We start from the raw sequence: 16,471 nt of genomic DNA on the forward strand, positions 1-16,471 counted from the left end.
TAGAAGGGACATTAGTCTGGATAGGAACTCAGAGATGTCTGGGATAGGGGAAGTAGTTCTGAAACACAAAACAGTACCTCTAATCCAAGCACATATCTCAGTACAATTTTACATTTGTATGTTCATTTTTTCTTTGGAAGCATGCTCTGTGTGGGGAGAAGTGTAGAGAGGAGAAACTGATTTGTTTTCATGAACTTTGTATCCTTCATCATCGGAGAAAAACTCTCAAGAGCGCGCACACACACACACACACACACACACACACACACACACACACACACAGAGACACACACACACACACATTCTGATCTAGGGGCTAGAGAGATAGCTTAACAATTAAGAGCACTTGATTGATACTCTTGCAGATGATCCAGGTTTGGTTCCCATTATGCACATGAAGCTCATAAGCATGTGTAACTCTGGTTCTACGGGATCTGATGCCCTCTTCTGGCCTCTGCAGGCACTGCAGGCACATGGTGCACTTAACATACATGCAGGCAAAGCACTCACACACATAAGGTAAAAATAAATAAATAAATCTTAAGACAAAAACCTTGAGTTCTTTAAAAATTGTGGTTAAGTAATCTTAAGGGAAAGAACAGGTTCTCAGAAAAAAAATGTGATTTACTATTGTTAAATCTGCTAACCCAGATTCATTTGTTCTTAAGAGCTACATAATTTATTCAAATGACCCAAAGCTTTTAAAGTCAATCTTCAAGTGGAAAAAAATTATCCAGCCCCCAAAGAGTGTGTTTTTTTTTCTTATGTTGTATTGCTTCCCATGACTGACATTTATTTGACTCTCAAGTGTATTTACATTGTTCGCTTTACTGGGAGTTCATTGCTGAATCAAGAATGTGCTGTATTTTTTATTTTTGCTTTGAATGGTATCAGTATTATTGCTATTCCTTTTTAAATCCCCCCCTTAATTCCTTGCAGTGATATTTTTTCTTTGGCTTGTGGGAATTTTTTCTCTAAAATTGTGAAGAAACAAGGCAAAGGTGTTTTGAATCTTCTGGGAAGTGTATGCCTCTTTAAAGTTTATTTACGTCAGAACTTATTTTAATGAAGAATGAAAGCTCTAGACAAGGTCCCCAGCTTCTAGGGAGTGTTCAAGGCTAGGTCTCCTGGAGGCCAGCCTGCAGATTATTTCCCTTTCTCTAAAGTTTATAGCTCATTTCTTTGCAAGGCAGCATGAGGGTGGGAGGGGGGCTCTAACTGGAGCAGGGTGGGAATCTGACCCATTGTGACCACTCAGAGGCTCTGGCCTGGAAAATTCCCTGTATGTGGCAAAAACAAACATTTGAAATGAAGGCAGAAACCAGACTTAAACAAAGAATGAAATTCATTCTCCTTTCAACTCTCCTGCCGATAAACATATGTGCCTAGTCTTTTGTTCCCAGACATCAGGTTTCCATTATTTGAACAGAGCTTCTACCTGAATCTGTCCAGAACATAAGTCAGACATATTTTGAGATTTAACAAATTGGTGTGTGTGTGTGTGTGTGTGTGTGTGTGTGTGTGTGTGTGTGCATTTTGCCAATATCCAAACCCATTAAATCAAAAGAAGCACTACATAATGGTGCCTTCGAGCGTTCGGAGCTTACTATTTTTTCAGGCTATGCTAAGCAACTCTTACCTGTTCAATATGGTAATGTGTTGTAGGGATTCCTTTATTATCGATGGAGAGACAGATGTCACAAGTTGTCTGCTGCTTCTTGTGACATTTTGTCACTTGTTACCTATGATCACTTCTCTTTCCTTGTTGTGTACTAATGACAAGGATATTTTTCTCTGCTCACAACTTGAGAGGCAATAATGCTGACTACTGTACTGTAGGACCCATAGGATCATTGAAATTGCACAGCCGTTTGTAGTGTTGAGTTTTACCTTGTTATCTGCACTAACTTCAGAAAATTTCCTGATTATACATTTTTCTTCCCTGGTCTCCATTTTGCTAATACATTTAAGAAGAACACTTTCTCTTGCATAGCAATCCTTCAAACTTTCTTCCTTTTGGGTGTTTTTGTACTAGCTTTTTAGCTGTCAACAAGAAGACTGTCAATAAATTCTGCATGTATCCTCTTTGCTCAGTGAAAGGAGCTAGCAATGTATAGAAATTAAAAAATATGAGTTATGACATGAGTTTGTTTTTGTGGAAATTCACATGTCCTCATAATAGCCATTGGGATCTCAGAGAATTAAACTCTGTCACCCTGTGTTTCCTGATTTATAAAGAGGCAATAATATTAATACTGTATAAGGGCATCTGCTGTGTGCTGGGCATCATTTTAAGTACTCTAAATATAATTCATTTAATCTTAGTATCTTCATGACATGAATAATTAATATCATCCCCATTTCTCAGATGAGACAGCAGGTAGATGAAGAAGGAAAGGAATTAAAATGTGGTAGAACTTGGCTTATAAAGCCAAGTGATTGGACCTCAGAGGCCATTCCTTACAGTGTGCTATGACGCCTCTTTATAGCACAGTATTAGGCACAAAGGCTTTACTGTCTTCTGGCATGATCTTTCTGGGCTGTATTTGTTTTCTCACTCTCACTGCTGCTGGATTGTGTGAATGTGATCATCCTTCTACAAAACTGGGAAACAATCAGAACAACTTTTTTTTACATTATTGCTGCATATTTGAGCTATGGTTGAGACCCAGTCACGTGAAAGCAGGCACTAAATGTCAAAACCTTTTATTGTCACAAGAAAATTTTACCTTTCCTAACCCCAACCTTCCATTACCAGGGCAACCAAAGTGTTTCAAAGTAAGGTAGAAAACGAAAAGTTGTAGACCTCTAGGTAAAATTGCTACCATTCTTTAATAAACAGGGGTAAAAATTTCAAAATGTACTGAAGGCTGTAAAAGATGGTTGTGAACAAAGACTCCTGCTGGAATAAACTCTCTAGTCTCCTTACTCCTTAACCTGTTTTAGAATGCTATGAACAAGAAAATTTTTTTTTGGATAAAATTATATTCTTCTCCTAAAGTAAGCCACTGAGTTTAAAATTCTCTAACACATTTGTGGAAACTTCATTTTTTTTTTCTTTGAGATTTATTTGAATGAGCTGTTATGATTGGAGACATGAGAATTTCAGATTAATGTTTTGCAGCCAGAAAAAAAAACCCTCTGGAAAGCTGGCAAGTGTTCGTAAGTCAGCCTCAGAATTATGTAGGTTGAAGGCTCCCCAGTGAACGGAGTGAATATATAAGAGAGAAACCAGAGGTCTGGTGCAGTTGCATCTCGGAGGCTGGGGATGGAAGGAGCACAGAACTGAAAGCTTTCTCCAGCCTGCATTTGTAAGGTAAGCCAGAACAATTTATACATGCTTGAGTTGGGAAGGAGAACATACAGCATTAAAAACTGTTGATGTGTGTGGACAAACGTTTTCTTTTTTCTGTATTTTAACACTGCAGTTTGCAGAACGCCTTAATTCTTTAACTGCTATTTCTTTTACAGGAGTGCGTGTGGGAGCTAAGGAAACTGATTTATGATAAGTGCTTTAAACACTGGCAACTAGTAAGTCTTTAGTGGATTTCTTTGTGATTCTTTCATGTTAATTTGGAAGGTCATACAAAAGATTGGGTGTTTTGACAAAAATGCCAGTTTGAGGTTTCTTAGGACGTTCCCTAGTGCTAACATTCTCAATTGAGTATTTGCTTGTATGGACTTTGAAAATATCTGCTGTAATATTTTTTCTCTTTGTGTGTTTATATTTAGTTTTCTTTTGTTTCAAAGTAATATGGCTAGTTCAAAGAAAAAAAAAAAACACCCCTCACACCTGAACACTATCATTAATGCTGAAAAGTAATGATTATTTAGTTCTGTTACCTGAAAAGATGGCAAAGAAAAATTGACAAGACTATATTATAATTAGTCACTGATGTTCAATTCTGATTCAATTGAGCAACCAAAACTATATCTGTTTGACCCTGACTCAGGTTTGGTTATTTTGTTTTATTTATCTTTTAATTAAAGTGAAAATGGATTTGTTTTTTATGAAATAGATCAGATTTAAATATCTGTATTGAAAACCAGCATTCACTGTTAAAATTTTGAGGTAAAGGCTTTAGAAAATACATACATATCCATGAGTTCTTCTTGTTATTGTGAAAGCAAGGGGAAAGTAAATAGAGTCTTTTCAATTAGCAAACACTGACCCTGACTTTCTATCCCAACATACTTTTTCTGTATATTCTTTCAGTTCTCTGTACACTTAACCTATTTTTTACTATGGCTTGTGTTACCCATATTTTCCATAGCTGTAACAATTTGTATATAATAAGTTACTTCACTGAAGTAATAAGCAGTGGACAGTAGTGAGATTTCTAGAAAGCACACCAATGGAAAAAATATGCCTCCTTTTTTTGTTGTCTTTGGGCTTCTTCTTATTTGTCTCACACAATTCCTAACCTTGACTAACTTTTAAGCGGTTAATTCGTCTCTCAACTTTTCAAAGGCATGAGAGGAGAGAAAGACAAAGAGTTTTGTTCAGAGTTTTCAGTCTAGTACTACTGAGGAAATGTTTTTTTTTTTTTTTTCCCCTTAAGAGGTAGTAGTCATTCCTACTTGTCAGACATGATGCTATTTTATAGTGTTTTCTACAACTGCTTATATTATTTTGGCCTTTAACAAATTTTCAAAATGCTTATGATTCAATATCCCTCAGTCTTTAGATGTGCATTAAGTGTTCTATTTTTCTTTTCCAGATAAGGCATAAGAATTAGGAGTCGCTGACAATTCAATATGAAGGACAACTTCAGTTTTGCCGCCACCAACAAAAACATCACCAGCAGCCTTCCTTTTGATAGTCTCAACATATCTGGCACCAATGAGTCCGCCTTTAACTGCTCGCACAAACCATCAGATAAGCATTTGGAAGCAATTCCTGTTCTCTATTACCTTATTTTTGTCATTGGGTTTGCTGTTAATATTGTTGTAGTCTCACTGTTTTGTTGTCAAAAGGGCCCTAAAAAGGTTTCCAGCATTTACATCTTCAATCTGGCTGTGGCTGACCTACTCCTTTTGGCTACCCTTCCTCTCTGGGCATCCTATTACTCTTACAGATATGACTGGCTCTTTGGACCTGTAATGTGCAAGGTGTTTGGGTCTTTTCTGACCCTGAATATGTTTGCCAGCATTTTTTTCATTACCTGCATGAGTGTTGACAGGTACCAATCGGTTATCTACCCTTTTCTGTCTCAAAGAAGGAATCCCTGGCAAGCATCTTATGTAGTACCCCTTGTGTGGTGTATGGCCTGTCTGTCCTCATTGCCAACATTTTATTTCCGAGATGTCAGAACCATTGAATACTTAGGCGTGAATGCTTGTGTTATGGCTTTCCCACCTGAGAAATATGCCCAGTGGTCTGCAGGGATTGCCTTAATGAAAAATATTCTTGGTTTTATTATTCCTTTAATATTCATAGCAACATGTTACTTTGGAATCAGAAAGCACCTGCTGAAGACTAATAGCTATGGGAAGAACAGAATAACCCGTGACCAAGTCTTGAAGATGGCAGCTGCTGTTGTGTTGGCGTTCATCATTTGCTGGCTTCCCTTCCACGTTCTGACCTTCCTGGATGCTCTGGCCTGGATGGGTATCATTAATAGCTGTGAAGTTATAGCAGTCATTGACCTGGCACTTCCTTTTGCCATCCTCCTGGGATTCACCAACAGCTGTGTTAATCCCTTTTTGTATTGTTTTGTTGGAAACCGCTTCCAACAGAAGCTGCGCAGTGTGTTCAGGGTTCCCATTACTTGGCTCCAGGGCAAGAGAGAGACTATGTCTTGCCGCAAAAGCAGTTCTCTTAGAGAAATGGACACTTTTGTGTCTTAAATTGGTTAATGGGATGCATGTAATTAGCTTAGCTATTGGTTTGGAGGCCCACACAAATCATGTTTAAGTGGCATCAACTTCTTTGCCTTATCTAATCTTTACTTACTCCCCCAGAACAGATCAAGTATAACTGTAAATTTTTATACTCCACCAACTTTCAGTGATTGTGCCTTATTTTTCTGGTCCTTTGGCACAAGATTATCATGGGTGAGCTAAATCTATAATCTAGAAGTAATTGGGGGAGCTATCTCAACTATAATCAATAACAAAATATGAGTGGTGATTTGGAGTTTCAGATTTCTCCCTGGAAAATGCTGGCATTTCTTAGTGGAGTTTTATGTCCATTTTCATCAGATTTATTTCTTTCCCCTTGAACAAGGGCCAATTGTAACTTCTTACATTGTTCACCATACAATATAGCATGAGAGATAAGCACTAAGTTTAGCATAATATACTTTTCTGTATATTCCTTAGGTTTGTAGTGGGTTATTCCATCTCTTGTTGTATGGTTTCCCCTTTAAAAAAACTGCAAGTTGTGTTTCTTTTCCATTTCACTTGAGTATAGCTTTGTACTTACTATACAGCTACACACTGAGTAGGTCTAAGAATGTATATTAAATTACATGTATGTGGTTTAGCTTATTCTTGCAGATTTAGGAAGTACACCACTTAGTAAAGCAACTGCAATGAGAAAATACTTATTACCTACTAAACTGAATATATCCTTTGAAAACTTTTAATCCATTTTGACTATTTTTTTTAGGCATTCTATTCTCTTCTGATGATTTTTGAATTCAACAAAACACTGTGTATTATTACACTATGTAAAGGTCACTTTTTACATTTTTAACCTTTTGAATTGTGGTGCTTTGATATATTCAATGGTGACTTGAGTTTAATTATTCATGCTTTTGTTCTGGGCTGTGTCCCAAAATATCTCTTTGACCCTGAAAATGAGAGGATTCTTTAATTCTTTAACTTTATAATACATTGAAACCTGGCATGGGAAAAGGTTATGTTAGAATGGAATTTTGATGCCTTCTTGATGGCAAAGAGACCCAGCACATGGCAAGTTTGGTGTCCTACAAGAAACTTGTCAGAACAAAGCCCCCCACCCCTCATGGAGTAGTTTGAACCTGCATCTCTGGGCACAGTTCCAGAATGTATAATAAATAGTCTGTAAAGGCAATTGAAATCAAGTACAGATCCACAGAGCTCATTCTCAACATGAGTACATCTCTTATTATAGGAATTTATTACCTGAAACTGAGTTACCTGAAGTTTACTCAAATTTGAGAATGAATATTAATTCAGAAGTTTTGAATTTTATTCTCTGGCTGCTCCATATTATTTCATGTTTCTTGACTAATACTGTCGTATGAGGTAGATTTAAAGTTACGGGCACTTCACATTTCTGTCAGATTCCAAGCTTTTAGGTTGAATAATCCTCTCATATCCTTTCCTGGAAAAACCCTGATTTCATATAATCATATTCCTTTGAAAAAAAACCAAATAGCTCAATGTATATTCAGTTATGACTTTGTGTTTTAAGTAATTTTACACAACATCCTATAAAAATAAAATCATTATTGGGAGACCATGTGTGCTTATTATTTTTTAACTGTCTCCAGGTGTAGACTCTTATTTTCTCTTAGTCAGTATCCTCCAGCAAATCCTCATTCATACTTCTCAGTTTTAGCTTTTATCATTACTCATTCAGGTCAATACCAAACAGGCATATGGGAAGGGGATGTTGGAAATGAATTCTGATACCTCCTGGGGGTTCCAATGACAAGTGTGGTGTCAACCAAGCAAGCTGTCAGGCCCAGCAGTGCAATGTGGCCTTTAGCATATAGACTATGTCTTATCAACATTCAGCCCATGTTATTTTCTCTACCACAATCTTATCATATATCCTCCCCCTACCTGGTACTTTAATCCTTTTTGGGATTTTTATAGACTGGTTTCTGGGGCTGAGGAGATGGCTCAGATGTTAAGAATACTGGCTTCTCTTCCAGAGGATCCAGGTTCAAGCATCAGCACCCACATGGCAGCTCACAAGGGTCTGTAACTCCAGTTCCAGGGGATCTGGTACTCTCTTCTGGCCTCCATGGGCACCAGTCATGCACATGGTACACAGACATACATGCAGGCAGAACACTTACATGAATGAAATAAAATAATAGTAACAACAACAACAAACTGGCTTCTGCTTCCATAGGAGGCCAGTAGTAAACCCCAATGTGCATTTTCATTTTTTTTCTGAGAATAAGAAATGTCAACCAAAGAGATAATGCAAGAATATATGAATTATGACAGAAGGTATATTTATGGATGCAAACATCCCCTTTCCTCTTTGAAAATGTGAATGTCAGGTAAGCTTTTGAGACCAGATGAAAAATGTATTCTTCCCATTTGGCCATTTATCAAGATTTTACCTATGAAGTGAACTTTGTCTGGCCAGTGTTGTTTTGTATGCATTATCCCATTTTGTCCTCATAATTCAGGCATTTTCATGTTACAAATAAGAAACAGAGACATAAGTCAGCCCTAATTGATATCTAAAACAGATCAAGTGGGCAACCCCAGAGAAGTATTTAACATCTTCAATATCAGTCCCAAGCTATCAAAACATAACTGATTCAAGAGTTTCTAGGCAGGTGATGTATTTGCACTTAAGAAGAAAAATAAGGCCCTCTGGATAAGTGAGACAGTTGATTAGCTTGAACTATTTAGGAGGCCCCCAGGCAGTGGGACCCAGACCTGTCCTTAGTGCATGAGCTGGCGTTTTAGAACCTAGGGCCTATGCTGAGACATTTTGCTCAGCCTTGGTGTAGGGAGGAGGGAACTGGATCTAGCTCAACTAAATCTAAGAGGCCGAGATGAATTCCCAGGGGAGTCCTTGCCTTGGAGGAGGTGGGAATGGAGGGAGGACTGGGCGGGGAGAAGGCTGGGGGTGGGAGGAGGGAGAATAGGGGAATCCGTGACTGATATGTAAAATAAAATTAATTATAAAATTAAAAAAAGAAGAAAATTGAGGAGATAGCTAGATAAGGTTCTCTCCCTTGTTCTTTAGTACTTCCATCTTGTGCCATAGGCCTCACAGATCCACATGGAGTAACCAGTATGTTATACATAAAATAAGGCAGGATTCTTAAACATTTCTTTTGAGGAACAAATATGATGAGCTGAAGTTTATCTCTGGTATGAGATTACCTGGGGTTATCAGAGATGTTTCGTGCAACTTACAGAAAATACATTTTTTGTTATGAAAGAGAATTCCACATAGTGTTGGCCTAAATCAAATCAACTAAATAGCATCCTTAAAAAAATGTTCTAATCTGTTTGAATCCTGCTTCCAAATGTGAAGGGAAGCCTATTCTAGTCTGACTCTTTTTGTCATTGGGATCAGAGCATGAATAAACATCTGTTGGCCTCACTTCTCAACAAAGGAGAGCTGCAAACTTGACATAATAAATGAATGCACAGGGGTACTGGAGTTCAGAAGGATTGGAACAAAGAGTAAAACATATTTAGTTATTTTGCTGACTTCCAGATAAACTGTATTAGCACTGATAATTTACACATCCAACAGAAATTCATTAAGTTGTCACTGAAACCTCAGCAGTGCCTCAGAGCTGAACTGACAAGTTCACTTGTATATACAGACATATAAAAGCTTAGCCTCTTTGAAAAGAAACATTTTTCTTTTTCCCCCCTGGGATGAGAAAATTCTTTCTAAGATGAGAACTAATTGGCATATATTCCTTATTATAAAGTCAGTACTTTTTGAAAATTTTAACAACTTAAAATTAGTCACATAGATAATTACCACTAAAAACATTATGAAGATTATTGTAGATAAAATATTACATATATTCACATTTCTTTTTCTTTTAGTATGTCATTCATCACCCTATGTAATAGTGACTTAATATTTTAAATATTTTGACCCTGTACTTCCATCTGTTTTACTAGACAATATTCTTCCCTCATTTAGTTCTTCTCCTTTATAAAGTCCTAAAGCATCAGGGCTTTAAGAAATCTATGAGACCATGTCTGATTACAGTTGCTCAATGAAGAAAGTGTTGGGAAATATAATTTTATTGGTTGGCTGTTATTATTAAATTTTATGCACTATATAATATTTATATATTATATAATATAAATTTATATTATTTTATATAGTGATAGGTATGAATAATTTTATTAATGTGCTGCTGCTGCTGCTGCTACATTCTTTAGCAATAGGTCCACATAAGATTAGATGGCTCTATATTTTGGTATAGACTACTTCTGTTCTCCATTTAAGCAGCTTAAATGTATGAGACACCTGCAAAGAATGTAAGAAAAAGAAAAAGGCTTCCTTTTCTTTCTTCTATAACATAAAGACTTATTTACAACTGATGTATGCCATAATTGATGTGGACTAAAAAGTTTATTTCTTTAAGCACATCCATGCAGCCAGTAACAAATAGCTGAACTCTAGCAGGAGGGACATACCATTCTAAATACCAGTTTTCTCCTTTTAAGAAACCTCTCTAAGCAATCAGAGTTACATTTTACACTTATTCTCAATACGAAGAAGTATCCTAGAATAAGGGTAATGTGGCTAATGTTGCCCTTTAAAAACATTTTTGGTGTTCTGCCTTCATGATCCCTGTCTACCACTTGCATGTTGAGTGCCCACAGGGGACAGAAAATGTTGTTGGATCCCATGAGACTGAAACCCCAGGCAGTTTGGAGCCACCATGAGAGTGCTGGATTTCAAACTCCAGTGCCCTGGAAGAGTAGCCAGTATTCTTTCCTGCTGATCCATCTCTGCAGCTCTGTGATGTGTCTTCTTGATGATAGGGGCCGTCTTAACACAGAAGCTACACAGTAAGAGCTTGGCACTTCTTAGAAGGTTTAGTTCTCGATTCCCTTCCTTTCAGGAGCCCCACACTCCCCTGGACCTAACCTAAGTCCAACATTTTAAGGCATAGAGGAAATGATGTATATAGTTCCCCTTTTCTGAAAAGACCGAAACTATCAGAGCAATTCTAAGCCTCCCTTGAAGCCAAGATTCTTTCCCTTAAAACACTGGAGTGATAATTCCAACTAGAAAAAACTTTGACAATGATAATTTTAGATGTCATAAGAGCTTGAAATGGTTTGTAAATAACAGCTCTGAAGTGATACTTTTTCTCTCCTTTGGGGATATGCTATTATGTAGTCCCCCAACCCAAATTCATGCTGAATCACTAACATTCAATACAACTGTACTTAGATATCTGAAAGTAACTAAGGATAAAATAAATCATAATTTGGGGTCCCAAACTTCTAAGTTTGATAGCCTTATAAGAGAAATTTTACCTCCTCCCCATCACTACCATTTTTTTTTCTCCACGTACACCAAGGAAAGGTCATGTAAGGAAATAGCGAAACACCCACAATCTGGCACACAGACCTTGGGATTCCAGCCTTCAAAACGGTGAGAAAATAATAATGATAATGATAATAATAATAATAGTAATAGTAATTTTCTGTTGTTTAAGTTGTTTTATCTATGTTATTTTATTATGGTTATTAAAGTCATATAATACATATAATACTGGAGGAAGAGAATTTAAAGGAGGATTAGTTTTTCTGATTGGTCCAGTGGTTTATGAATCTGGCCTTCTGACCTGATTACATTAAAGATACTAATGACAATTTCCAGAAATATAGAGATGTTTAATAGTCCATGATATTCTTTGGATAATTATGATAAAAAATTGTAAGCAAGGAGCTCAGTGACTATGTGTATTTTGAACATTGTTGGTGGACTAATGAGTATGGTGAATATAATGAGTGTGGACAAAAAAAGGGATTAGTTGAGTGATTTGAATTCCAAGGCCAAATGCCTGGAAATATCTCTATGCATCCTGAAAGAGTTTCTAGTTTCCTATAGTTTAAAGGGTAAGATTACCAAAATTCTCACTCAGCATCTCATGTCATGACATTGCAGATGACAATTCAAGTTGAACTGCTACTAGAGGGAGAACACTGTTTGGGACATAATGTAATCTCAAATCAGTTGGAATAGAGATACGTGGGAAGACCATAAAGAAGCTGTGGGTATAAGGCACTGGAATTCTAAGAGTCTTCTTTTCTGGTAGAAAGCCCCCATATCTTCAGAAAAAGTACGCCCCCTACTCCCAAGCCATAGCAAATTCCCCTCCCTAGTGGTATACCGTCTTTCTGCTCATCTTTTAGAAAACATACCTTGCACAGATTAAGGACACTGCAAAAGCCCTTCACCAGCAGATGTTATGCAAAACAATGCTTAGTCTCCTCAGGACCCACCCTTTCCCTGTTTGTTTCTAGACTCATGTATAAGTCTCACCTTAAGGGTATGTACAAATTTTAATTCCTGAGAAGGGGCACTTCCCTTCAGGACAACTACATAACTTGAGTTTTGTGATTTCCATAAGCAGAAATCTGGAAACATATGGGAATGGAAATTAAAGGTATAAGATAATGGTAGAAGGAATATATAACTGGATTAGGCTAAATCTAGTGATGTGGCCCACTAACCAGAAACACTTTATTAATTGCTGCAGCTTGGAGAATTTATTTTCATTTGAAAAACTTTAATTTTTGTTTTTCATATTCGATTTGATTTACCTAGGAGCAAAATTGAGTAGTTTGTTATGTTAGTGGGCTGAAAGGTGGCTCACAGTAAGTAAGTTAGAAAAGCAGGTCAGGGACTGGGGAGAAGAGGGAGTAAAAGGTAAGTCATAACCAAAACTAAAGATGTGAAGAAGCTATGCATAAACCAAATACTTATAAAGTAATTAAAAATGATGAAAAAAATTGTTTGAACAGAGGTACCCTGTATAGATGGATAACTTGAATCCTAAAAGCTGTAAGTTACTAATTGAGAATACCAGTATTAAGTGTCAGAAATCTCCCTAGGAACTGTTAATAAAGAAGGTCACAGAGGTTTCCTAAGACAGTACAGGTCATTGTCATTGCTCTTGCTTGTCTACCATAATTTGATGTCAATATCCTATTGCTAAAGACCCCACATACTTTGATCACAGGATGTGGAAAAATCAAATTGGAACTGAGCTGGATGTTTCCTCCTTTGGCTAGCTTTCATAGTGCCAAAAGGTGCTATTCAGGCTGCTGGGGGAGACAAGTTATCAACAGTCTGACCCAGGCAGGAATTCTACAAACTATATAATGACCTGTCAGGTGAGATGTGCCCTCTGTTGAAATAGTGGTATGAATATTACAGAGATAACCAATTACTTTCTAATTAGATTTGAGGCCTCCTTTACATGAGAGAACTCATGGCTAGTTATGTAAACCTAAACAAGAGTATATTGTTGTGCAGTTCATAAACTTGAGGGGTGAACTGACTGCTATCAAACTGCTTCTACTCGTGTCTATGCCCACCTACTGATGCTGCTTTCAGCTTTTGTCCAAGATGCTTCATGTTGCAATGAGTGGTATTTTACATAGAGGCTCATTGATGGTCAGTGTCCTAATAATGACTACTAAATGTTTGGCTTTCAATAGGACAAATCTATTACCACTCCCAAGACTCAGGGAATATTGTGAAAGAGGAACCAGAAAGAATGTAAGAGTTTTATGATGGGAAAAAGGCCATGAAATGTTGTGTTTGGAGAGCCTTGTAATCACTATTCTGGGCAGTCTAGTCCTTGGAATAGAGACTGAAGTCACTGAACCAATTAGTCCAATTTCAGTGGCAACAGTTACATCCTAGAAAGACTCTGACCAAATGGCAGCACACATGTGCCAAAAGTAAGGTGAGCATGCCTGATTACTTAGAGCAGAGAGCAGAGTTAAAGCAACAGTCAAAGGAACTGGACTCGGGTAATCAACGGCAATGATTATGCTGACCTTACCAAATTCTTGCTTTACTGGAAGCATTAAAAACACTCACAACTCCCAATCAACCTAGAATGGAATCATTTAAGTTGTGGTACTTGAATGAATGAAAGGATGGGTCTCTTCCAGGAATGATCTCAGTAGACTGACAAAACTGAAAACTGTTAGTCTTTCCTCCAATCTTCTCTGAAGCAACCTGTGGCTTTTTACCAGGGCAACTGCATTGAGGAAAGGGAAATAACCAGATCATTTGGAAACTATTGGATGCTGGCTCTGAATTGAAACTAATTTCATAAGCCCTCAAGTCTCAGTGTAATCTACCATCCAAATTAAAGTTTATGGAGGTCGAGTTCTCACAGTGGACTGGTGAGTCCTTGAACTCATGCTGTGGTTATGGATACAGAATGCATAATTCAAGAAGATATACTCAGCTGCTGGCAGAATCTTCACACTGGCTCTCTGATCCATGGGAAAAAAAGGCTGTTATGATGTAAAGACCATGGAAGCCACTGCATTCCTATGGTGAACGCAGAGATTAGCACCACCATGAAGAATATGAAGTTTGAAAGGGTGCTGATTCCTGCCACATTCCAGCATAACTGTTTTATTTCAGTGTATGTGCCAAAGACAGATGGATATTGGAGAATAGGAGTGGGTTATTATAAGTTTAGCCACATGGTGACTCTAACTGTGGTACTATACCAGATGTGGTTTCATTGTTTGAGAAAATTAAGCACCTCATTTGGTGTGTGATATGAAGATAATGATTTTGCAAATGTTTTCCTCTATCACTGTAAATAAGCCTTACCAGAAGCAATTTGCGTTTAGCTGAAAAGTTCAACAATATATTTTCACTGTCGTCTCTCAGAGGTATATCAACCCTTTTACTATTTTTTTCTGGAGAGCCCTAAATAATACATTATCCATCTACACATGTGTTATCTATGGCTATAAGCACATCTGTTCATTAATATAATAAACTCATACAAATGTACATCATACCTATATGTTTCATTCAATATACTGTGAATACATCTTCTATGTTAGTATTATATTTTGTCTTAGAGATGTGTCCTGATTTTGCTTTAAAAACAAGTATCCTCTAGAATATGCTGCCAAGGCAGTGAGAAAAGCTACAGACAGAAAGAAAATCCTGGAAAAACATACTTTTTTTTTTATAAGATGTACCTAAAAGTCAACACTAAGGAAATGAAAAATCCACTGACTGAGGTCTGGTTCCCAGTATGGAACTGAGATTAAGGCAGAAATAAACCCATATATCTACAGTCAATACAGTATCAACAAAGGTGTCAAATCACATACCAGAGCAAGGACAGATTTAAATGATGCTTGGAAAACATGGCAGGAACATGTAGGAGACTGAAATTTGTGTAAAAGCCAACTGAAAATGGCTCAAAGGCCTTAATGTAACACCCACAACTTTGAAAACACAAATGAAAGCATATAGGAAATACTTCAAGATGCTGGCATAGACAAGGCATTTCTGAATAGTTTTCTAAAAGCTTGATAAATGGATGGATCTAGAGTATTCTTTCCATGCTATCATCCTGAGTGAGGTAACCCAGACTCAGAAGGACAAACATGGTATGTACTCACTCATAGGAGGATACTAGATGTAAAACAAAGATGACTAGACTGCTACACAACTCCAGGGAGGCTACCTAGAAAATGGGACCCTAGGAAAGACCCAGGGATTACCCAATGACAGAGAAATGGATGAGATCTACATGAACAACCTGGACGACAGTGGGAGTAATGAAGGACAAGATTTGAGCGAAGAAAGCTTAGGGGAGCAGGAGATCCCAGCTGGATCAAGAACAGAAAGGGAGAAACAAGGAATAACAGACCATGATAAATGAAGACCACATGAGAACAGGAATAGGCAGAGTGCTGGAGAGGTCCCCAAAAATCCACAATGATACATCCTCTGTAGACGGCTGTCAATAGTCGAGAGAAAGCCTGATCTGATCTAGTCTGGTGATCAGATGGCTAAACACCCTAACTGTTGTGCTGGAACTCTCGTGCAATAACTGATGGAAGTGGATGCAGAGATCCTCAGCCAGGCCCCAGGTGGAGCTCCAGGTGTCCAACTGTCGAGAAAGAGGAGGGTCTGCAAGAGCGTGAATTGTTGAATCCAAGATTGCAAAAAGCACAGGGACAAATAGCCAAACGAATGGAAGCACATGAATTATGAACCAAAGGCTCTGGAGTCCCCAGCTGGATCAGGCCCTCTGGATAAGTGAGATAATTGAATAGCTTGATCTGCTTGGGAGGCACCCAGTCTGTGGGACCAGGATCTGTCCTTAGTGCATGAGCTGGCTCTTTGAAACCTTGGGCTTACACAGGGACACTTTGCTCAGTCTGGAAGGAGGTGACAGGACCTGCCTGAACTGAATGCACCAGGTTTAAATGAATCCCCAGGGGTGCCTTGATCCTGGAGGACATGGGAATGGAGGGGAGGGGCTGGGGGAAAGGTGGGAGTGAGTGCAGGAGGGGGTAGCACAGGGGAACCCATGGCTGATGTATAAAATTTAAAATACATAATAATAAAGAAAAAAAAATTTCCCCCCAACAATATGGTTGCCTAAATAAGACCTGAACACACCAATGGATATGGTAATGTAGAAGGGAGAAATCTCACAAGGATCCATTGCTAGACAAAGAACTACATGCAAATAATGACTTCAAAGAGAGAAAGAATTAGTCTTTCCTAGGTACT

General features: G+C 37.8%; 1 protein-coding gene across 1 annotated transcript; it reads left to right on the forward strand.

The window, feature by feature from the left end:
* The first annotated feature begins 3,156 nt into the window (after positions 1-3,156).
* On the forward strand, positions 3,157-7,445 carry Agtr2 (angiotensin II receptor type 2). Its single transcript, XM_036174971.1, has 3 exons — positions 3,157-3,316; positions 3,472-3,531; positions 4,722-7,445. Exon 3 carries the CDS (start codon positions 4,759-4,761, stop codon positions 5,848-5,850), a length of 1,092 nt encoding a protein of 363 aa, XP_036030864.1. The 5' UTR covers positions 3,157-3,316; positions 3,472-3,531; positions 4,722-4,758; the 3' UTR covers positions 5,851-7,445.
* The last annotated feature ends 9,026 nt before the right edge of the window (positions 7,446-16,471 follow it).

This window comes from Onychomys torridus, chromosome X (genome assembly GCF_903995425.1).
Source record: "Onychomys torridus chromosome X, mOncTor1.1, whole genome shotgun sequence".
NCBI lineage: Eukaryota > Metazoa > Chordata > Mammalia > Rodentia > Cricetidae > Onychomys > Onychomys torridus.